The 25,550-nt window shown below is 36.8% G+C and overlaps 1 protein-coding gene and 1 non-coding gene across 2 annotated transcripts in view; one reads left to right on the top strand and one right to left on the bottom strand.

Annotated features, from left to right (window-relative positions):
• The window catches only part of LOC106664105, a 61,373-nt gene that overhangs the window by 19,230 nt on the left and 16,593 nt on the right, over window positions 1–25,550 (bottom strand). The window contains exons 2-9 of the mRNA XM_014389524.2: window positions 16,722–16,820; window positions 16,249–16,326; window positions 15,156–15,248; window positions 14,931–15,041; window positions 14,497–14,607; window positions 14,289–14,387; window positions 9,541–9,663; window positions 9,387–9,476 (exon numbers count right to left, since the gene is read on the bottom strand). Coding sequence (XP_014245010.1) covers window positions 9,387–9,476; window positions 9,541–9,663; window positions 14,289–14,387; window positions 14,497–14,607; window positions 14,931–15,041; window positions 15,156–15,248; window positions 16,249–16,326; window positions 16,722–16,820 — 804 coding nt within the window. The remainder of the gene's footprint in view (window positions 1–9,386; window positions 9,477–9,540; window positions 9,664–14,288; window positions 14,388–14,496; window positions 14,608–14,930; window positions 15,042–15,155; window positions 15,249–16,248; window positions 16,327–16,721; window positions 16,821–25,550) is intronic.
• Trnaq-cug lies at window positions 11,685–11,756 on the top strand. The gene has a single exon. It is a non-coding gene; the product is annotated as a tRNA-Gln (tRNA).

The raw sequence follows: 25,550 nt of genomic DNA on the forward strand, positions 1-25,550 counted from the left end.
TTTTAGCTTTCAACTAACAACTAAAACTTTTCTTGAGTTTTTAAACTAATTTAGTTCATCAATTGAGATCAATCAATTCAATTAATTTAGTTGAGTTTTTGTTGTATGTACGTGTGAGTGTGTGTGTGTGGCATTCTCCGAAACCAACGACCGTCTTGTTCAAAAAAAGTTTTAGTTGTTAGTTGAAAATTAAAACTAACAGTTTGTACTTTTTAGTTCAACTAAATCTGATCAACTAAATTAGTTTTAGTTTCGCATTCAACTAAACTAATTTAGTTGAACTCAATTAGTTTGAAACTACGATTACAAACTATTAGTTTAGTTGACCTTTCCGGTTGAACTAAGTAATTTAGTTTTAGTTGAATTTTAGTTTTTCACCCAACTCTGACTAATAGCACGATGGCTCAAGTGGTAGAGCAGCGGCGTATTTAGCCGAAGGTCGTGGGTTCGAATCCCGCTCGTGACACTTACTTTTTCATTCCGACCAAAACCTTACATAAAAAGATTAATTAATTGAAATTAGTAATTTGATCAATAGACCACTAAATACAGTGGATTAAAGTAAATTTGAGTTTTTCTGGTGTGTCGGCTGGAACTACTGTTCTGTACTCATTTAAATGTTTTATATTATTCAATTTATTAACAAAATAACAAAATGAAGGTTGACTCAATCATTCATCCTGCAAGTTCATGTAGAAATTCAACTTTAATCGAGAAATACCTTGGTATTACTAAAAAAAGTTCAGGAAGTACCTTGTTATTAAAACAATTTTTTTAAGGATTTAACGAACAACTGAATCAAATTTTTGGGGATATCAAAAAATAATGTTTTCATCACAAGTTTTTCCCCTTCCGTGTGCATCCGATTTTTTCACAAATCACAAAAATGGTAATAGAAGAAACTATACAATGGTTCAGAACAAACTACACGAAATGGGAAAAATTTGGCCTTTGTAAATAAATTCTAGTTTGATATATAAAATAAAAGTTGGAAGGGTTTCTGTTGATTTCAATTTATTTATATCACTTATTACGCTAGAATAAGATCGAAAGTTATTGACAGAGCCTGGAAGTAGAAAGATGTGGTTTTCCAACTGATGTAAGGAAAAACGTGGACTTTAGGTAAAATCCTAAGAATATGAATTTTAAGTGACACCGGACATAAAAAAGCCGCTCTCAGCTGATCCAACACAAAATTTTTTTTGCTATGAAAATTGGTATACAAGGCCTTTAAAAGCTGCTTAAAATAAACCTGTTTTTTCTGTTCAATTTGCCTAATATGTTTTGACCTAGTATCACCAAAGTTAGCCCCACTTTAAAAAACTACTGTTTAAATCGTAAGTTAAAATTTGATTGACATAGACTGATTTTTCGCAAAATCTATTTTTTTTTTCTTTTTTCTTCAGTCTGGTATATTCATTTACTTTACGTGCGGATTTTTTGGAACTAATAAGACCCGTTTGCTTTTTCTTACTTCGTTACTTCTTTCTTTCTTTTTCTTATTACAGATAGATTTTGGGGGCATCCGAAATATAATGTATTTATGTTGATTGAAGAAAATGTACACCGATGTAGGTCAGACTGTAGGCGACATGTAGGCTTCGGGCCTTTTTTATGAGAACAACAAAGTCAAATTTCTTTTAAAAAACGATTGTCGCGAAAAATATCTCATCGTGATTTTTAAGCCTAGTTGCTACACAGCGACATATTTTTCGGAACAATCGTTTTTTTTTAAAGAAATTTGACTTATGTTGTTCTCATAAAAAAGTTTAATATGGGAAAGATCTGGTATGACACCTACAAAATGTGACAAACAGTACGGCGGACATCGATGTTAAAATAATAACAGGTTTTTGAGAATTGTTAATTGTGAGCGCAAAAAAATATTTTCAAAATCGTCTCTACCTCTTTTATTGTCATCTAAATATTAAACATCGGCCTGTTAGGATTATTTTTGTCCATTTCCTAAAATCCGATCCAATTGCGACAGTGGCCGTAAAATTTAGTGTTGACACGGAGACACAAAACGGACCCTAAACACGTTCTACGTTAAGTTACAAATATTAAAAAAAGGCCTGTTTTTTTATACCGTAAGTCAAGATTTGTGATGTGATTGTGTTGTTTTAAATTCTTTTTTTTTTTTTTAATTGTTCCAGTGTAAGAAAATCGATTTTTTTGTTACTGAATACACGAAAATAAAAGTTTCTCTTACAATTGATAACCCTTTCGATTCAAACAAGACCGTCAATCCAACATAAATTAGGCTCATAATATTTATAAAAAAAAAGTATTGTTTACACCGAAATTTGTAATGATCAACTGGGAGTTTTTCAAAATATATCGATTTTACTACTTCCGACGCGTAAGAAAACCGATTTTATTATGAGAATACATGAAAATAAAAGTTACGCTTACAATTTATAACCCTTTCGATTCAAACAAGACCATCAATCCTACATAAATTAGGCTCATAATGTTTAAAAAAAAGCATATTCTTTACACCGCAATTTATAATGATCAACTGGGAGTTCTTCACAATATCTCAATTTTACTACTTCCGAGGTTAGAAAACCGATTTTATTATGAGAATACACGAAAATAAAAGTTACACTTTTTATTTTAAAAAAAAAGCAAAAAAAAAACACAATTTATAACCCTTTCGATTCAACAACACCGTCAATCCAACATAAATTAGGCTCGTAATAATATTCAAAATCCAAAAACGTCTATTTTTTAAGCGTTTTACTACCTTGCGTAATATAATATCATGAATTAAGTTTATCATAAAACCGATAGAATAATTTTGAAATCTACTTTTTTTTATTTTGCATCATAATAAAAAAATTAAAACTTAAATACCATAAGTGCTCATATGGTCGGCGGAAATTTCCAAATTAATTTTTTTCGTCTTCTAAACTAATCGAATATTAATAAAAAATAATATAATAAATCGAATCCTTATATGAAAACTAATTAAGTAAAATGGAAAATGAATTTTTTCGAGTAAACACGTGCTTAGCCGTTCAAGGCGATTTATCTCTACTTAAAACCAGATCCGTTTTTCAAAATGTCTTTTTTTCTAGAAGTTTCGTTGTAAATAAGCCAATTTTGTTATGAGAACGCAAGAATTTAAAATAATATTGTTAAGAAACACATGTAATCGAAAGGGGGAACTTGTTTAAATAAGCGGAAAAAACTTTAAAAAACAAAAGCCACGCTAGAAATTTTAACCCTTTCCATTCAAAATGGGCCTTAACCGTCTAACTTAAATTAGGCTCCTAATAAGATTAAAATTAGGCCAGTTGTTTTAAAACCTTTTTTAAACAAAATGCCGTTTTTTTAGCGAAGATTTTGTGAAGACCAACTCACAATATTTCCAAAATGTCTCTTTTTTAATTTCCGAAGAAATACGATTTCGAATGAGACTTCATGAAAGATACCCAATGAATTTATAATCCTTTCTATTCAAAATGGACATTCTACATAAATTAGAACCCAGGATAATATTTAAAAAATGCCTGTCGTTTAAACAGAAAGTCAGGATTTGGTTTACATCGACTGAGATTTTTCAAAATGGCTCGTTTTTTCTACTGGTTCAGAAAAAGGCCTATGGGAAATCCATATATAACTTTTAAAAAATACGCTAAAAAGTTCTAACAGTTACGATTTAAAATAGACCTCTCAACACGTACAACATAAATTAGGCCTCAAATAAAATTATTTAAAGAACGTTTTTGTTTAAACCGTAATTCAAAATTCATGAAGATCGACTGGGGAACTTTTAAAAACAAAAACAAAAAAAACACAAAGAACCTAATGACGATTTTTATATCTAACCCTGTGAAAATTCAGATGTGAAAAAGGTTTATTTCCGACGGGTTGAATTTAGAGCGAATTCCACGGGGCATTTTCCAAGTTGTACGAAATATTCAAATAGGCCGCAATACAATCTCTACATGAATAAAAAAAAATTGATGCAGGGATGAAAAAGGTCAATTAAGTGAAAAAATAAAAATTCAGAAGAAGATAAGAGAAAAATAACGAGAAAATATCGGGTAGAACTTACATTTCCCAGGCGAAGGGCTTTTCTCACCTGGTTTATTTTCGGCAACGGACGAATTCGGGGCCTCGTCGTCGGCTATGATTTTCATTTTAAAAAAATAAATAAAATATTAGATGGCGTATTTTAAGTTTTTTGGCTCGTTTAGAAAGTAAAAGGGGGCAAGTGAATTAAAAACAGGTTAGTTTAACAATAAAAAGTTACGAAAAGTTAAAACCACGTGGTCGGGACAAAAGTGGAAATATTCTTTAAATACAGTGAGAACATTTTCTAAACAAGCCATAAAATATTTAATTAAAAATTATTCCTAATGGAGAAATCGAGGAAATATAAATAGAAAAGTTTTTTTTATTGGGATATAGGAGATATTTAAAATCTAGTTTTGTTTTTTTTGAAAATCGCGATCGCCTGGTGACGCTACTGTCTAATCCTTTTCGACCCAAAATGGCGACGAATTCAACGCGGGGCGTTTAAGTTAGGGTATTAGTTTTTTTTAAGTAGGCGTTAAATAAAGCAAAATTTTAACAAAAGTTTTAGCTACAAAGTCGAGATTTGTGGAGATGGATTGAGAATTAACAAAAAAAATTATAATATGGCGAACTCGGTGATGGTTCAGATATAAAACGGATCATTTTTCAAAGCTATGAATTTAAAAGACTTCTCACGAATAAATTGCTTTTAGGATTAGCAATATATTAAGACTATGGGAAACATTTTTGAAAATATTATCTGGGATCCTAACGTAACGCTAAATTGAAAACAAAATATCTTTGGTGAATAATGTTTTTGAATAAAAGTTAATTCCTTTCATGATAATAGGTAAAAACTTACAGTTCGAAGGCGAGGGAGTTATACAACCAAGATCTGATAGATTCGAACTGACCGATTCCGGGATATCATCAAGGGGTAGAATGCCATCAACATCGTCGTCGTCCAACACTTCTCAAAAAAATGTTATTAGAGAGTAAATAAAAAAAGGTCGTACCGAGGGTTAACTTACGTATTGTTTCGTACTCAGCGTCGACGTCAATAATCAATTCTGGTTTTACCTCTTCGGAAGACCCCTTCTTTTCTTCGCTCATTTTTACAACTGATTTCTTATCTGTACCTCGGTCACCAGGAAGAAGGGATTTTTGCTAAGATTGGGCGTTTATGGCGAAGACGTGTTCTTCCGACGAGACGCGTAAGGAGAATGAGCCCTGACCCGCGGTCAGCCGCGCCCCCACTCGTCGGCATGCGATCGTCGCAATGTCACCCCGATCAAGGAAACCGGCAACGGATTTTTTGTCCATTTTCAATTCTTACGTTCGCGCAAAATTGGCTAAATTAATATATTTATATATTCGCTAACTTTTTTTCTCCGGTTATCCCGAATTTCAAGCGATTTCATCGAATCCAACCCCTCGTATAAACTCTTAAATATCCCTCCTACTCATTTTTTCAAATTGTTTCCGTTATTTTTCCAGTCACTGATTTATCGTTTCTTCTATTAAACAATTATAGAATATGATAATCGGTAGTCGTGTTCGTCCCGGATTCAACGGCCCGAGTCGTCCCGTCAAAGCATCTCCTCAGTTATCGTAAACAATTTTGGCGCGACTCAGGCCTTTTGGAAAATCAATTTTGGCGCGTCTGGACGAAACACTCGGATCCGCACTCGGAAACAAAACCCAGCCTTTACTTTAAATACAATTATGGACAAATTAACCCACCACTCAATTTATTTAGTTTAAAATAAAATCCATTATTTTTCTACATTAGTTACAGGTAATTAGGTGCGATCGTAGTCAAAATACACAGTAAATAATGTTGATGAAGAAGAATCGACCACGAAGATAAATGTGTTTGGGATCTGGTTTCTGGTACAAGAAAGAAGTAGATTCTGCGATTACTTGCCAAGCTTTCGGCCTTTATAGGACCATCATCAGAGCAGCTTTCTATTTTTATATTAGCTTTGCACAATTACGAAAAAACCCTACGACATCGACTACGAGGTCTCGAAGTACATGAAGTGGTTAAATTGAACTAAGACTAGTTTTCTTCTGTTTTTTAAGGATAGTGGTCTCCCCAAAAATGTAAGTCCAGTCGACAAAGAAACGTTCTGCGTTATTATGATGCTCCGCATAACGTTGATTGCCTTCGTTTATTACATTTGAGATTATCCTTAATAAATTAATCCATATTTGCTTAGTGGTCATAATTGACATTTTAATTTTTTTTAAATATATAAGGTTTTGGTTGAGATGAAAAATTAGTTCGTCAATTATATTATAATTGAAAGTACCTACATTGAAAATCATAAAAAGAACTTAGTGTTTCTTGTAAAAGTAGAGAACTTGGCCAAAAGAACGTGGTTGGTTTGGTTACGAAACTCATCCACAAATTGTCCACTTGTGTATAGGCAAGGGACTTCGAGCAGGACAAATCGAAGCAACAGTTACGATCGAAAATCTCTTTGTGCAATAGGCTATACAATGCAAAAGACTAGGAACCTGCAGGATGAACTACGAGACAACGGACTGGCCTTTGCGTGGCATTATATTAAATATAGTATGCTTTTGTGTGAATATAAATTGTTAGTATCTTTCAATTAATTAAGGTTTTTAGTTGAGATAAAAAAGTCAGTGTCACGAGTGGGATTCGAACCCACGACCTTCGGCTCAATGCGCCGCTGCTCTACCACTTGAGCTATCGTGACCCCGATCCACTCGGACACTAACTGCCCATCTCAACCACACTTTTTGAATTTTCCCTCCGTTTTGCCATTTTTCAAATGTGTAATCTATTTATTCTTGGCGACAAATGAAATACCCACGGACAGCTTTAGTGAAGGTATACTTTATTTAAACTTATTAAAACTCACTAGTTTCGTTATCTTTCGTTTATCTCAACTAAAATCGTTAATTAATTGAAAGATATTAATTGGTCAAGCGTACCACGAAACTGTAAAATTTAATAAATTGTTAGAGCGAATGAGGGGTTTATCCGAAAGGAATATCGGGTGATCTGTGGTAGTATGAACAGAATTGTGTCGCGTGATGGGAGACCAGCGTCGTCGCATGGACGTGCTTTTTAAAAGTTTACAAGTTTTTAGATGTATAGCTTTTTATCGTCAAATTAACCTTTTTTATAACATCAACAAACCTAGGATATAAAAGACAATTTGCCCCACCGAATTAACCCTTTTTTATATCAAATTAATCATTTCAATCATTCAAATTCATCAAATTAAACATATTTGAGATTTGTTCAAATTATAAAGTAACTGGGCTTTTAAAACCAAATTTCTTAAATTAAATGAAGAATCCTTTATTTTTATTTTTTCTACATACTTTTTAATTGGTTATTTTAATTGCAATTGGTTTTTATATGGTCTTCTGGTAAAATTAAATTTAAAATTTACATACTGTTAAATATAAAAATGGGTGATTCTTATTTATATTAAATGTTATATTTTTATGAATTGTATATAATTCGTAACACCCTTGCTTCTTCAGCAATCTAAAAATCTACATGATAGATTGATAAACATTGATAAAAATCTACTTTTTTTTATTATTTTATTTATTTTATTATTTTTATTTTATTTTATTTTTTTATTGGCCTTATGATCTTGCATATTAGCCATAGTACGAATTCTTGTGTGTTCCAATTGGGGCTTATTGGGAAAAAAGGGCCAGAGGCGACGGTGGGAATCGAACCCACGACCGCGGCGTGAGTGTCTCTCATGCTAACCACTCGGCTACCGCGGTCCCCTCTCACTGATTTAGTTGTTAGTACTAAAAATTAAGAGTACTAAAGCTGAGCGCACACTAAGCCGGTAGGGCGGAGCGGCGCGAAACCGACCTCGAGAAAAATGCAATGAAACGAATGTAACCCTGCACACTAGGCCAATAAGGCGACAAGTCACGGCGCGGAGCCGAGATGAAGAAGTTCCAGACTTCTGGAAGCCGGCTCCGTGCCCGCGGTTTGCCGCCCTACAGGCCTAGTGTGCGCCGCGGCGGTCGGAAATCGTTGAGTTCGAGTATATTCGGCTGCCCTCGGACGCCATATTTGTAAAGGCGAAGCCAACGTGCTGCTTTGTTTATCCTGCTTTTTGGAATAGTAGTAGCATTGTTTCAAGTTAAGTTTGAAAACAAGATCATTTCCATAAAATAATGGTGATATTCTCCAAACGTAAGGCGTTTGGTGTTTATTCCATGTACCTATGGTTTTCGTTTTCGTTTCAGCCTTTCTTCATCCTCTTCCAACTCTGCGACCGCGACCAAAATAATTTCCTCGTCACAACTATTTATTATGAATAAAATTTATTGTGTAGGGGACCGCGGTAGCCGAGTGGTTAGCATGAGAGACTCTCACGCCGCGGTCGTGGGTTCGATTCCCACCGTCGCCTCCGGCCCTTTTTTCACAATAACCAAAAAAAAATTATTGTGATCTGGGGACTCCTGGAAACGCAAAATCAACACTAAACCGCAACGCAAGTCAGATTGAAGGGGAAAATTCGACCAACGCGGCCGAGAGCGGTTCCTGCATAGTGTGCGCCTTCACAATTCCGACCCGCGCCGCCCCGCCGCCCCTCCGACCAAGTGCGCGCCCAGCTTTAACGTCTTATTATTTTTGTGAAATAGTATTTTAAAATCTTCGAAGAAAATTCAAACCACCTGTTATTGGCAGGTAACAGGACTGTTATGTCAATGACGAGACTCTCTTTACAAAATATCCATATTCTTTGAATCCTTTGGCAACGTATGCTCGTAGAGTTTACAAATATTATCTTTATCTTGTTGCAAATTTACGATGTTTTTTTTCCTTTCTAATATAAACATTCTCTAGCCGCAAAATTTTTCTTGTTTTTCCCTTTTTTCTATTGTCTCTTCATTACAAATTTATGGCCAGGTACAAAAACATATATATTAGTAAAACAAAAAATTAAAAAAAAAAAATTTAAAAACCAGAATAAAACAACACTCCGCATCAATCACAAAAAATCTTCATACAGGATTAGCACAGCATTAATTGTAATTAATTTTCAAAAGATCTTTTAGTTGGATATTAAAAAACCCGCAAATATGAAAGAATTTTACTTTATATGCTTATATTTCATATTATAACTTGAGTTTTTTTAATGCTTGAAAGAAAAATTAATTTGAAATTCAAAAAGGTTAATTTGGTGCGAAAATGGTTAATTTGATCGAAGAAAAAACAAATTTTCTCTTATTGATTATTAAAAAGTAACAAAACAATATCAAATATTGTCTGAAAACCCGTAATTTTATTGGCAAAAGGGTTAATTATTAAGACAATGTATTTAACAAAAGAAACTTACTGCCAAATTCGACAGGCTGGCTTGATCCCACTGGACTCGTGTAATTTGTATATCCGTTTTTTTTCTTCTTTTTGCGCTTCAGCTCAGACTCTGGGGAGAGGAGACGTCAAATGAAGATCCGGACAATAAAAAAACCCATAATCGGGCAACTTACCATTTTGGACTTGTGTGTTCCTCTCGAGATGAGGAGTATCGGGCTGATGCGAGGTGCCCGGTTTCTGATAATCTTGCTTCACAACTTTACCACTCACGTTCGGCTGTTTTTCCTCCTTGAGACCTGTTTTCCAATAACCGTGGCGTTTGATGAAAAATTTACAAGACGAAAATCGGAAATGTCAGCAATTTGGAAATAGTTACACTCGTTTCGCAAGCGTGTTTCGATCCGATAAAATAACCGCATGTTAAAAGCTTGATGTTTCGATCGAAAACTCTCCTTTGTACAGGGTGGACACTGGAGTTCCTCAGCGTAACTCAGGGTAACGTCCTCGGCCCACTACTTTAATCTGTATATAGTGCAGATATCCCTTCCCATCACTATACCACTATCCTAACACTGATGGCATTGCCATCCTAACCTCTAATTCCGACCCTGTCCTAGCTAGGGTTAAATCGAAACAAACGATACACCTGGAATCTTCATAATCGACTTAAAAATATAGCACTGAACGGATTATACCGATTACTTAAAAGACTTCTAGACATGAAATCTAACTTCTCCCTTGACAACAAAATACCCATATATAACTAAATACTGAAACCAATATAGGCATACGGCATAGAACTATGAGATGCAACCAAAACTTCCGATCTATGAATAATCCAGGTCCTACGATTACGTCAACGTTCTATGTTTCCACTCGCACCATCCATACGGGATGAAATGTTCCCTTTTTTAAATCGACAACAAAACATTCCACCCTAACCTCCAATCTTCTAATCCCCACGTACAACTTTCCGATCTCTTCCCAACAATCCTTCTCGGCGTGACGACGATAGTGGCTGCACTGCTCTAAGAGGGTGCGAGTGATTAAGCGATTAAAGAGTGCATCACTGGATAGGTTCTCCACTCTATGCCATTTCATTTTCCCCTTTTTCTTTTTCATTATCTCGTTATCTATGTAGCTTATTGATCTTCGCGCAGATTGTTGCTCAATTAATCAATTTTTAAAAAATAGATGGTGAAAGAAATGACTATACACAGAGTGAATTCCTTAACCGTCCCTAATCAACAGGAAGAAAAATCTATCTATCTCACCAAGCAAGAATTAATTAGGTCATTGTACATTCAATTACCACCTTAAAAAAATGGAAAACTGAGAAAGAAACCTGCCCACTCTGCCATGAAACAGCAGGACATGTCCTTTGCGACTGGAAAGCATAAAGCGGGGAACACACCTACCCGATGCACCGCTATGCTACGCTACCCGACGCCTTGCCACGTTTTGGTAGGGTGTGCACATCTATGCGACGTCAAGCGCACGCCACGTACAGTCCACAGCGGGTATCACAATCGCTACGCCACTTTTGTTCTTAATGCATTATTTTGAGCACAACCATGTAATAAATTGTTAGTTAAATTTAATTGTTTTAAATAAAGTTATTCCGGTGTTTTGATAAATTTTCTTCCGAAGCATCATAATTAAATAATTTTTATAAAAACTCATGAATTTTTGATATCGTTAAATTGGGTTTTCATTAAAATAAAAAAGTTTTAGTCAATATAACGATTACATATACATACTTTGAAATAAACTACAAAAAATATGAGTGTCCTGGATTGACATTACTCGACAAAAATGGTGTAATTTTATGAACAAAATCATGAAATACATTGTTAGTTAAATTTTATGAGCAAAACCGTGTAATAAATTGTCAGTTAAATTCATTACATAAAAAAATGTTATTCCGGTGTTTTGATCAATTTTCTAGTTTGTAATAAATATATGAGTGTCCAGTTCTTTTGTCTTCGACTGTACTCGATGCTACCCGACGAAAATCTTGACAGTGGGGATCGCAGAGCGTCGGGTAGGTTAGCGTGGCATAGCATCGGGCAGATGTGCACGAGGGCAATACAATCTTATGCAAAATTGGAATTTATATTTGCGTCGGGTAGCATCGAGTAGCGTCGCATAGCGTTGCACCGAGTAAGTGTGTTCCCAGCTTAAGCCCGGCCAAAGTACAGTCAAGCGAAGAAACGATACCTTTAAATTAGTTAATTGATTTTCGATGTAGCCGAATAAAAATATAAACATATGATAAATAAAAATATATATTGCTATGATACATTTTCAACCATGAGGCCCCATGGTGTAATGGTTATCACTCTGGACTCTGAATCCAGCGATCCGAGTTCGAATCTCGGTGGGACCGAAACTTTTTATTACAACAAATTTTACCGATCAGCTTAAAATTCGATAAAAAAAATATCTCGCGCGTGGTTTCAGCTTAGTACAGAATACAGCTGTTTGTTTGATCTGTTTACTTTTTTACTAGATATTTGTATAACTTTTTGATATTCTGATCAACAACTTTGGGTCAACTATTGATAAAGGAATCTGATCCAGTCGGACCTGGGTCATCTTTACACCACAACTTGTAGCACTTAATGCTAAATGTATCTCAAAATGTTTTAAATCAAATCCAAAAGATAGCAGCACTACATGCCAAAATTTACTTGATCTCCCATTTCTGTGCCATTTTAAATTTTGGTTTAGCAAACACTATCACCTATTTGACATTTTCAAGGTCTAAATGGAACAAACACTACAAGAGTCAATATTCTACAGCGGCTCCCTAACCTCATTAATTAAATGTAAATTCTCAGAAGATATCATCATGCAGGTGTAATTGATATAAATTGAAACTCCAAATCATAAACAAAACAATATTTATTTGGCAAATGAAAAGGGAAACACAAAAGTTAAGTCATTATCACTCTGAACTCGGAATCCATCGATCCGAGTTCGAATCTCGGTGGAACCTAAAGTTTTTAATGCAATCATTTTCGCCGATCAGCATCAATAAACGAATAAATCTTACGCGTGATTTTAGCGTTGTGTATAACACAGTTGTACGCTTTATCTATTCACTTTTTTTTAAGATTTCGGAATTAGAGATTTTTTTAAAAAGCCGTTCAACATTTTGGAACTAACAGAGCAAAATGAATCTGATGCATCTGATTAAATTATACAAGAGAAATTGCAGGGCTTTAAGCTAAATGTGCCCCAAATTATTATGAATCAAATCGAAAAGATAAGAGCTATCCTGAAATTTACTTGACCTCGCCTTTCTGTACCATTCCAAATTTTTCTGTAAACGGATTTATTATCCCTAATATCACAGAATCCATGCTAACTTGTTTACAAAACATTTTAACAAAAAATAAAAAAGTGTATTTTTTACGGAGCGAATAGATTTAAATCATCGAACCTATGATCATATGTGGAATAAAATTGGAAAGGAATATCATACCCCTGAGAATAATTCTATGCTTTAATAAAGAAGCAGAAATTTTCCACAAAAATCATTAGAAGAGGTCGGGCAGAACAAACGAAAGTTTAAATGCGGAGTAAGTCCCTAAGACAAGAAAGAGCATTCCTTGTTCGTATCCAGGCACATCATGGAACTTTAATTGGTAATGAAGGTGAAGAGAGGGTTTGGATGGCTCCAGAGATTCGTTGACAAATGGTTGAAGTCGTTGTGGACAGGTTTGTCTTTTTAACAATATGCTGTATATTCGTTAGATTGGCGCAACCCCACAGTTCCGCTCCGTATGTCCAAAATGGTCTCAATAGTACCTTTTACAGACGTAGTTTAAACGGTCAAAACAGATTTCCGTCCTAAAAGTCTTCTTTGTCGAAGTTTTCTGTTTAGTGCCACTTAGGACTTGTGTGGGTATTCCTCGTCTAGGTTTTAGTCTTAAGTAGTTGATTGGAATTAGTATCTAGAGGTATCACGTCAAATAGGTAGTAGAGAGTCGGGCAGTAGTGTTAGGGAGGTTTGTAAGCGTGGAGTGAAAATTAGTAGAGACGTAGTTAAGAGCTTGTATAATTCGACTGAGGACTTTTTACTAGAATGCTTGGATTAGTGAGATATCAAATGTGTTGGTGGTAACCCATTGCTCACTCTGTCTATATTATCGAAGTATTGTTTTGTTCGGTTCATTGTTAGTTTGTTCTCGAAAGTCATGTCTGATTTCGGCCCTAAAAGCATTTCGGGTTGTCCAACTCTTGTGTGGGCATTCCACGTCAGTCTGCTCTCCATGAATACCTAATGAACTTTGTACTTTGCAGACGACAATCGGAAATGTCAGCAATTTAGAAATAGTACACTCGTTTCGCAAGATTGTTTCGATCCGATAAAAAACCGCATGTTAAAAGCTTGATGTTTCGATCGGATACTCTCCTTTGTACTGGGTGGACACGGGAGTTCCTCAGGGTAACGTCTTCGGCCCACTACTTTAATCTGTATATAGTGCTGATATCCCTTCTCATCACTATACCACTATCCTAACACTGTTGGCACTGCCATCCTAACCTCTAATTCCGACCCTGTCCTAGCTCACCGAACCCTCCAGACACACCAATATTCCATTGACCAACTCCACCTAGGGCTAAACTATGAGCTATGTACTGTTTTGCCACTTTTTGCACCAGTCTTTAATAAGCTCAAATTGTTCTTGGATGTCGGAGGTTCGGTTTAGAAGACGAAATTGCTTTAATATCCGCGTAGGTTTTTTGGTTTACAGGAAAGTATAATTGGTGTAAATGATGGGACTAAGAAAGTTCCGTTGTGGGACGCCGGCTTGTGATTTAAGTGAACCAACAAAATGCCCGACATTTCAATGCCGTCAACGGTTTAAATTATTATTTTTAGTTGGTTTTTTATCCATAAAAAACTTACGGTCTAAACTTTTCAGAAATTCAGCCCAATTCGTCTGCTCGGAGGATTTCCGCTTGGAATGGCGATAGTTTGCCTTTTTGGCCCGTTTGCTCTCCGTCTCTAAGATGATAAAATGAAAGTTGTAATACAAATTGAGCGAAAAAAAAGGACTATCTAAAGGACAATAGTAGTTGGGGGCTGGTGTAACGAAATTATTGCTGTCACTTACTCTCTATTGGTCTGATAGTGATTTCAACCGGGCTCATCGGACGAGAAGGCCCAGGCTGCGAAACGGCCTTGTAAGACTTTTTCGCAACTTTTACATTCTCCTTATCCGTTTCTGAGAATAAAAAGCTCAATTTTTGGATTAAACAAAAAATAGAAAAAAGTAGAAGAGAACATTTTGAAAACATTTGATAAAATCGAGCTTTCTTTTTCTAATTTCTAGCTCGATGGGTTAACTTAAAATTGAAAAAGTCCGAAATTGATTCGTAAATAAATTGAAAATGCTTTGGCTTGTAATTGTTTAAATAAATTTTAAAAAAACAGCAAGTTCACAATTATGTTGTCTCTTTTACACAAAACGTTTGATGAGAACTTGACGCTAAACTTAAAACAAAAAATGTAGTAAATCGACATGAGAAACTTTTGTTTTGAACTTACGATCTACCGGTTGGACTATGATTTCTACCGGGCTCAGTTCGCGAGACGGCCCTGGCTGCTGGTCGGTCTGTGCGGTTTTGTTCGCCTTCTTGGCATACTTCGTGTCTTTCGCTAGGAATTATAGAAAATTTTGTTATGTTTTAATTGAAGTTGAAGAATACAATTTAAAACTGTTGAAGACTTAATAAAAAAAGAGAAACGGACGGTTCCATCACAAAGACTTACGCTCGTGTACAAGTAATTTGTCCTTATTCTGATAAAACGGTCGAGGCTCTTCGACCTCCCTGCTCATTCCTGGTTTTGCCTCGGTTTCCAAATCTGTTCGAAAAAGGTTCAAATGAAATTCCATTTGAATAATTTAGGCGGGGGTTGCAGATTGATGCCAATAGTTTCCTTGGGTTTTTTTACATATGTGTATGTTTGTTTATATGTTGTTCCTACAGTGTTACTCAGAAATCCCGTGAGTTTGGGGGAGGGGGGTTTCAGTGTTGTTCCTACAGTGTTTCTTAGAAATCTCATGAATTTAGGAAGGGTACAGAGTTATTCGTACAGTGTTACTCAGAAATCCCATGAATTTAGGGAGGTTGCAGTGTTGTGCCTACAGTGTTTCTTAGAAATCCCATATGTTTAATGGTCGGGGGGCGTTGCAGTGATGTTCCTACAGTGTTTTTCAGAAATCCCATGAATTTAGGGAGGTTGTAGTGTTGTTCCTACAGTGTTTCTCAGGAATCCCATGAGTTTAGGGAGGATGCAGTGTTGTTCCTACAGTGTTTCTCAGAATTCCCATGAGTTTAGGGAGGATGCAGTGTTGTTCCTACAGTGTTTCTTAGAAATCCCATATGTTTAATGGTGGGGGGGGCGTTGCAGTAATGTTCCTACAGTGTTTTTCAGAAATCCCATGAGTTTAGGGCGAGCGCAGTGTTTTGCAGAATCTGAATTGTTCTAACCAAGTGAAGGGTCGATCAATTGATAATGGGATATTTATAATTCAAAATGTACCAGCACATAAAAGGTCTTTGTTTTGTTTGAAATTCATGAATAATGTGAACATAAACTAAAAAAATAACAAATCTGATTTATGTTTTGTTCTGGATGGTCAGAAATTAATTCCAGAGCCTAATTCCAGAGATGCCAAGCCCTTAAAAATGAAGGGCAAGGCATTTTTACTGTAAATTAACACCTTCTTCTATCTTAATTGGCTGTAAGAATTGTCTTATTAACAACATGCAATGAGTGTCTGTAAGATATTACACAAGGAAATTGTCACATTTGCCCTAAGCCAAAGTGAAGAAATTAGAGTTTTGTGATTAAAACTTACACCCCTTGTGATACGGTAGTCCTGGCTTGAATTGGTTTTTTGGAGGCGCCGGTCGCGTGACATACCCCCGAGAAGATCCTGGATAATAGCCATAAAAAAAACAGCTGTATTTAAGTGAAATCCGGTTAGCGTTAGAGATTAGTGATTTGTTAGTACTTTTGTTTATTGTTAATCTGTTGAATTATAATGTATCATCGGATTGCAATGGACGTCGATTATAAAGTCTTCTTTTAATGGACAGTGGAGGAAGCATAAAAAAATCTTTCAGTTAAAACAAAACCAATCAAAATTTATGATTAATGCTTGTGGTGAGTTTATTTCAAAATTTTTTCCACATGATGCGTGATATCTCAGATGATAACATCATCGCTGAAGTTCAACTTGGTTCGGGTTATGTAGATAGAGTCGATTAGTAGTATGTTAGTCATTTTAATTTTTAGTAAGGTTATTTCCAAAAAGTGTTTTTCACTTACTCGGCTGCATTATGGACTGTAAGTCGGAACTGAAGGCGGGACCGCTATGCATTGAAACGTAGGATGGAGATGCAAAGCTTTCGTCAATCCGTTGTCGATCTAAGTAGAAAGTAGAGAAAATCATTTAAAGATTTTTTTTTAATTTATAGCCCATACATATTAGAACATTAAAAATGTGATAATATTTTTTTCAAACTGTCACAGCACAAAAACCAACTCTGCACCGTGAGGACAATGCCGTGAGAAACCAGCCGATGCTGGTCTGAGAGATTAAAGGGCAAGGAAGTCTCGAGTTCATCGTAGATTTAGGCTACGTGGCGGGTTCTCGGGTTGGGAATGTGTAGAGAGGGCATGAGCCGTAGAGTTAGTATGAGTTGAGAGGTTGGTGTGAAACTTTTGGAAACGGGAACGTATCAGTTCGTTGTCAAAGGGAAAGGAATGCTGTGGTCGTTGTGGATAGTGAGATTAGTGACGTAGTAAGGAGCTTTGAAGATTTTTCTAAGGACTTATGATGGGAAGGATTGGATGGCTTGGCAGAACCTACAACTCCGAATGTCCAAAGAGGTAGTAATTTCTTGAATAAGGTTAGTTTAGAGTTGACGATCAAGACTGATTTCAGTCCTAGAAGTCTTAGTAGTTGTCCAAGTTTTCTGTTTAGTTGTCACATAATTCTTGTGTGGGTCTGCTGTCTAGGTTTAGTCAGTATTTGACTGAAATTAGAACCTCTTTAATATTGATGTACAGTGGAGGGCAAGGCTGTTTTTTCCATGTGAAAGTATAATGAGTACATTTTTCTTTATTCAACTTTACTTTCTACACTTGCACTAGCCTTCGATAAGATGTTGGGGTAGCTTAGATAGGAATCGATTTAGAGCACGAAATTGTGGTATCGTTCGCTAAGGTGTTGATGGTATTAGGATGTTATAGGTGGATCAGCAGTATAAACGATATAAAAGATGGAACAAAGAATGCTCCCTTGTGGGACGCCAGTGTCTGTCTGACATCCGTCATCTCGAGCTGCCGCACCTCGCTCTGAAGCAGTGGTTCGTTACACAGGATTTCAGGATACGGTAATAAGGAGTGGGTTGGAAGCGTTTAAGTTTATAAAGCATCCCCGGTGCCACACCCTATGAACAGCTACTTCTAGGAAAGTACCAAAGCAGTATTCTTTATTCTCTAGAGCAGAGGAGATCAAGTGAGAGTGTCAACAACTCGGAAACCTTGTTGAATCGTGGAACGTATTAACGTTTTTTCATATTTTGCATAAAAATAGGTTACACCTCTGGCACGAATCACGTCCGTTAAATGCCTTTGCATTGGAAAATGTTTCTGATAAAATTCTGAGGAATCTTTCACATTATCAAGAACAGCCGTTTCCAACTCTTCTAGGGTGTTAAGATCTGGGTTTCGCCTTCGTACTCGTCGCTTAAGTTGATCCCAAATGTTTCTTTTGGATTCAAATCAGGACATCGAGCTGACCACACCAAGCACTCAATCGAATCTCATCCAAAATACATGCTCTATGGGGCATTATCCTGCGTTAGCAAGAATCTCTCACCGAAGTGGGGGGCAAATGGCACTACATGCTCTTCAACTATTCACCTTGGAATGCCACCTGAGAAACCGTACAGCATGAGGCCTTTACTTTTCTCGTAAGCGTCTCCATATGAAATAACGCCCATATGAAGACTTGAGTGAAGACAACTCGTCCCCAATCTTCCGATGACCAATTCACATTCCCATGGGATTTGAAGCCAGGCTATTTTCTGAGCTGTGGTAAGACCAGTTCCACGCCTGATTACGGATGAATCGATCGTCTTTCTCGTCTGTAGACCTAGATCGACCCTTCCCTGCGTTCTGGTGTGATGCCCTGCTCCTCTGAATCGCCGAAAACCCCGTCCTATTGTAGAATGATTTACGCTCATCCTTCTGGCGACTTCGCCCTGGCTGTATCCTTTCTCTTATGACATTATAACCCTAACACTGTCATCCTCGGTCAAATGCCTGAGTGGGCTATTGAAAAAGCTTTAAGAATAAGAATAATATCAAATGAAATCGACGAAGAAAAAAGATTAACTGAAAACGATCTTTCGGCCTAGCAGAATAGAAGGGGATGCTACTTTCGTTGCAAATGGGATTAATTCGTACAAAAGTAAATAAAGGAAGTAAACAAAACATTATTTATGTTTAATTTGTTCTACGATAGCTCCTAATTACCCGTAACAAGAAAAGATAATAGTAGAAAGATAATGGATTTAATTTTCAACTAAATAAATTGAGTGGAGCATCAGTATCATCTCTGTGCATCAGTATAGTTCTCTCAAATATCGGCTCATGTAATATTATTCAATTTGTTAAGAAAGTGACAAAAAGAGGGTCATTATAACCATCTGATCATTTCGCAAATGGGAAATTCAATTTAAGAAATAACCCATTTCGTGGCCCGATCAACCAAATAACTTCTTTCAATTAATTAATCTTTATGTAAGGTATTGGTTGAAAGAAAAAAGTTAGTGTCACGAGCTTGATTCGAACCCACGACCTTCGGCTCAATACGCGGCTGCTCTAACCACTTGAGCTATCGTGACCTCGATACACTCGGACACCAACTTCCCACCTCAACCTACCTTTCGAATTTGGTACGGTAATTTGGTTCGAATGATAATTTGGTGTCCGAGTGAATCGAAGTCATGATAGCTCAAGTGGTAGAGCAGCGGCGTATTTAGCCGAAGGTAATGCGTTCGAATCCCGCTCGTGGCACTAGTTTTTCAACCAGGCACCTTAGATAAAAAGAATAATTCATCGGACTAATTAATATGGTCAATTGTGGCATTGTCATATTGCTGAAAGACCCGGATTTGAGTATCATAACAGAACACTGATCGAAAGACTGATTTAAATTAATTAATTATACATTTTATCTAAGGTGTCGGCTGAGATAAAAAAGTTAGTGTCACGAGTGGGTTTCACACCCGTGACCTTTGAAAAATGGCAAAAAGGACACAAGGAGGTTGGTGTCCGAGCGGATAGAAGTCACGATAGCTCAAGTGGTTAGAGCAGCCGCGAATTGAGCCGAAGGTCGTGGGTTCGAATCCCGCTCGAGACGTTATTTCATTTCAACCAATACCTTACATTAATTAAGAAGTAACATGATATATTCAAAAAATTCCTCGTTATTAAAGTATTTACCATTTCTATTCGATATAACTTTAATATCTGACAGGGGAGAGTAAGGGCTAGCCAGTATGTTATCTATTTTAATATAATCAGTACATAATAATTTGGTTACAGAGCAATGTAGCAAAGTGGATTGAAATATTTTTTATCAGGAAACAATATTGATATTCAATTTCTACACCCCGAAAAACCCTTGATAAAGATTTTTGGGGAAATCAAAGAAAATTTTTTTTCGCTTTCTAACAACTACGCTGACCTGCAGGAATCTTTTCAAGGCTGCTACAGCTTATGACCTACACATAATGGGACAAACTCGGACTCTGAAAAAAATTATTATTGGTGATATAAATTAAAACGTTTGGAGAGTTTTTGTTGATTTCATCCGCTTTTCTCATTTATGCATTGCATTCTCGACACGACACGCAAGAATGGCACAATTACACAGAAGACAAACACTTTGAGCTCTGAAGATGATCTCAATAAAGATCGAAACGTTGGCACGATAAAGAAAATGTTTTTCTGAAACCTACATCACACCAGACCGCATCTCACGATTTCTGAATAATTCTCATTTATAATTATATAAAATGTAAACATTGTTGGGATAGGATGAACGTAGACAAAATTAAGGTTTCCAACGATTTTATAAGCTGAATTTGCATAAAATCCGGAGGTGTTACGAATTTTTAATTGGAAAAAGTGAACACTGTTTTCCTTTTGAAAAGTTTAATTACATTTCTTCTTAATTTATCGATAAAACCCCAGTAATTAAAATAAAGTTTCATGATAAAATTCCTTTTCGTTGATAAGGTTTTTTTTTTTAATAAAAGAACAATGCCTTTTTTTGCAAATCTAATCCAAAAGTTCTGACTCGGAGGGAAATATTTCTAAAGCTTACTCATTCTCAGCTGATAAAGCTAAATAAAAGAGCTCGGTGAGACCATCTGGAGAGAACGGAAAAAAGATTGCTTCGATTGATCCGGTGGGGCTCGAACGAAAGCTAGACCACGCTGATTTCATGACCTCTATGATGACCTTACCGATTTGGGTGTGCGACTTTGGAAAGCAAAGACTCAGACAGGAATGAATCGGAGAAACTTGTGATCGTGGGCTGGGTCAGTTAGGACCGAAGTGCCAACAGAAGTAGTCGACTGTGTATGGAGGAGGCACATCCAACAGAGCAAATCCTACGCATCTGCCCTGCAATAGCTTCGAAGAGGTTATTATACCTAGAAAAGCAATTCTTGATCAGTACCCCTGAGAAGAATTATGTTCTTTATTAAAGAAGGTTTACTTTTCTTCTCGGAAAACCGTTAGCAGAGATCGGTCAGAACAGACGAAAGTTTAAGCTGGAAAGGGAATAATAGATTGGTTAGCACGACGGACTCATATTTGCTAAGTAGATCTCGTGTGTTAGAATCCCCGACATGGACGTTTAATCTGTAAAATGTAAAATGGGATGGGAATAGTTGTTTTCTAAACATTTGGGCTTACAAGTTTCGACGGCCAAAACAGACTGCTGTCCTAAAAGTCAGTTCTCCCTTTCTCGGGCATTCCAATCTGCTTGATCGGTGGAAGAGAAAGCTTGAGCATTAGGGTTAGGATGGGTTAAAAGATCGGAGGTTAGAGACGTAGTAAAGAGCTTGGATTATTTTTCTGTGGATTTTTGAATGGTATGCTTGGATTAGTTGGATACCAGATCTCTTGGTGGTAACCCATAGCTCACCTCTGTTTTATAGGTCCAAGTTTTGTTCAGTGTTAGTTTGTTCTTGAAAGTCATGTCTGATATCGGTCCTAAAATTCTTCCTTAGTTTGGCCTGTGTGGGGATTCCACGACGGTCTGCTATCCACTTGTAGGCCTAAGTATCATACTTCAGTGGAAATCAGTAGTTTCTTGTCGCTTGTACAAAAAAGTTCAAAATTTTCTTGCATGTTGGAGGTTCAGTTTAGAAGACAAAATTCATGTATCATCCGCGTAGATAGTAATGGTGGTGTGGGGATGTATAGACAAGCAGTATGGTATGGAGTGGAATTCTCCATTGTAGGACGCTTGCTCGAATTCTCGACAGATCGGGGACAACAGACAAAAGTTGCAAAGGAGGGATCTATATATATTATAAATACGCATACATAAATATATTTTAAAAAACCTCAAAGGCAAGATGATCTTTCTTTCAGGTTTTTCCGGTTTCAAAATTAAAGAGAGATGTCGAAAAAAAAATTAACTAAGTAAATGATTAATTATGGAAATGAAAGAGAACGAGGATGGCTGGTAGGAGATTGGAAGCCAGTACCATATATGTTTCATACGGCAATATAACCCAATCGGTATTATAATTATAATTGGTAAACCCAGTTTGGTGCAGGAATGTATGATTGAACAAACCCCGGAATAATTTGTGAGTCGGAGGATGATTGAAGCCGCAGGATTTGCATAGGTAACTAGGTGCCCCGGCCGAGAGGGGAGGGCATCCAATCAGAACTGTGTTTACAAATTCAAATTCTAATAACGGCAATTCTATTAACACTGTCACCCGATGGAATATGTTCCAAAACCCAATTGAGGTCGGTGTCCCTCCCACGATTCCCACGTTTAACTTGTCCGATTCCGCTTGGGAGCAAACTTTTATTACAAAGTTTTAGTGTTTGGAGGTGCCGAGTACCTTCATCCGCGATCTAGTGCCACGGAAAATCTTGCATGACGGTTAAAGACCGACAGCACAACGTCCGTCATTTTATGGCAGCCAACGACCCGTCAGAAGAATGTGGCATGAGCACTTCCGTTGGGTGTCGCCACCGAGTACACCAGTCTGTAATAACATCTAGGTGGTCTAGTGCTGTAAGGGAAGGATGGCGATATCGTCCGCGAAGGTTGTGGGGGCGGGGTGCAAGCGGTGTAAACTGTGCAGAGGACTGTTCCTAGGATAGTCATTTTGAGCAACGCCAGCCTCGATGGGCTGGATGTTTGAAAGCTCTGTGTAAATTCTCACCTTACACCGCTAAGGAATGACTTCAGGTCGTAAGTGTGAGAAAATACACTTTTTAATTTGAAAAGCAAATCATGGTGCCAAACTTTGTCAAATGCCTCCTTGATATCTAGAAAAATTACTGGGCAATAAAGCTTGTTTTCTTAGTTCAGAATTGACCAGATAATGGGCACAAGTTGTACTCTAGGAAGACACTGAAGAAAACAAGAAGAAACATTGCCAAAACGACTTCGATTTTGTGTATGTAAATAAGTGTTCCAGTCATACAGTCCATCTATACGCGTTGGGAGTCGTGAACGATGGGTTAAGACCATTTTACAACACTTTTTTTCAAATAATATCAAATAAAATTTCTTAGGGCTGTAACGGGATTCGAACCCCTGACCGCTAGAGAGGCAGATACGAGTCGGACTCCGTAACCACGCTATCCTCCCGTCTGGTTTAGTCTCTAGAATTCCCAAATCAGGTGGATAAGGTCACTTTGTGCCTGCCAGTACCAGAGAGGAATCAATGTCTGAACTGATAAAATGGAACTTTAACAGCAGAGATGTGCACGCATGCAACTTCTGGAAGCGTCTTATTCCATTTAATAAAGACAACTTGAAGACGATACAAACATTGGACATCACAAAATCGTTCTTGTTGAAGAATGGGTCTCTATTTCACAACATGACATTCGGTTTCTTGAGACTGCAGGAACGACACAGGACCAAAGGGAGAAATGAGCGTTATTAAAATAAAAATCACTTTGTAGTTTAAAGTTGATGGTCTGCGAGTCACTGAACATATTGCGCTTCACTCGATTCCTAGCCAGTCACGGATTCATAAGAAACTGATTTATCCAAGGCTTTCTGGACGAGATCTCGACATCCGAAGTCAGCAAGGACCAGGCCATCCAAGGTATGCGTCCCGATGCCGCTCCTGTCCGAGCCACGGAATAATACCGATCTATAACGGAAACCGTTAGTCAGAACCTGTGGCAGTATCAGATACAGATTTAGTTGAGAGGGAAACTGATACAGTGACCATGTCAGTTTCCTTTAAGTGGAGTCAGTCACAGGAAAAGATACATCTGTTCCGCTTTATTTTAAACTGGTCGGCACTTGATCGGTCCACAGCGCCAGACTACGCGGGTCACGCTATCTTCAGTGAGGACAAACCTAGTAGAGCGATCAGGTTTTAATTAGAATCGCTTGTTTGGTTATGAATCCACAAATGATCCAAAACGTCCAAACTGGTTCATCAAACCGCACACCATGTAGTCACACAAATTTCAACGATTTCAAGATCGGAAACGAATGTTTTTCAATTTTTTTAACGCATATTTTTTATACTAAATTACAACTTTTTTTGCACAGAATTGGTTCCTGAAATTCCGACTTATAGAAGTGATTAAAATAAATTTCTGAAAGTTGGGAAACAAGTGTCTTAGCCTTTGCAACTCGCCATCACTTAAATTGTTTGAAGAATGTCTTTTATGTATATTCTGTGTTATAAAAACTACCCTTCCATACTAAAGCATGTTAATGGAGACTTCGGTGGCAGCAACCGCCCAGCGGCATTGAATTGGAACCCGACATACTTATAAATTGTACCAGTACATAATTAGTATAAAGCCGAAGGTCGTGGGTTCGAATCTCGCTCGTGACACTAGGTTTTTCATTTCAACCAATACCTCACATAAAAAGATTAATTAATTGAAAGAAGTTATTTGGTAAATCAGATCACGAAATACAATGGATTTAATACATGGAAATGTTTTTTACACTCGTAAGAGGAAGGCAATGGTGACAATTCTAACTAGATCAGAAATTCGCATCTCCTGAAAAGAAAAATTTAGCCTTTTGTGCCAGCTTTCGGTACACTTTTCTCCCAACCTATTTGTATATTGAAACGATTTTTTTAAAGAACAATAATAGGCAAGTAATCATAGCAAAACGACGACCCAAGAAAGGGGAAATAAATACTTTTCTATATATAAACAAATGAAGAATTTTAGCTATTTTAGCTTGAAACTAAAACTTAACCTTTCGTTATTTTTAATTACTTCTAGGTCCAAATATCTAAGAGAAATATAATTAAAAAAGACACGTTGTAATAGGTCGATAGATTTTGAGAAAAATGATGACCTTTCAACCTCCCTTATTTTAACTAAATGGCCTCGGAAAAAATTGTTAAACTACGGTATAATTTTAGAAATTTGGCGCTTAGAAAGAACGGATTCTTCTGATAAATAAACTTTTCCTAATCAAACTCCATCGAGTACAGGTGTTCTTTAAAAAATAAAATTTTTAAAAAAAGTTTGTCGGAAAAACGGTTGCTACCAACTTTCCACTCGTCTGTCGGGAAATTTAGAAAATTCAGGTTAATGAATTTGAAACGATTTATCTCGAATTTTAAGGCTGTCCGGGGGACCGCGGTAGCCGAGTGGTTAGCATGAGAGACTCTCACGCCGCGGTCGTGGGTTCGATTCCCACCGTTGCCTCTGGCCCTTTTTTTCCCGATAACCCCCAATTGGAACACACAAGAATTCGTACTATGGCTAATATGCAAGATCATAAGGCAATAAAAAAAATAATAATAATAAAAAAAAGGCTGTCTGAACTAAAGAAACCGTTTAAGACCACCAATATTCACAACAGAAGAAAACCCAAGAATAAGAACA

The sequence above is a fragment of the Cimex lectularius genome, unplaced genomic scaffold (genome assembly GCF_000648675.2).
Source record: "Cimex lectularius strain Harlan isolate CLEC.00 unplaced genomic scaffold, Clec_2.1 scaffold82, whole genome shotgun sequence".
Lineage (NCBI taxonomy): Eukaryota > Metazoa > Arthropoda > Insecta > Hemiptera > Cimicidae > Cimex > Cimex lectularius.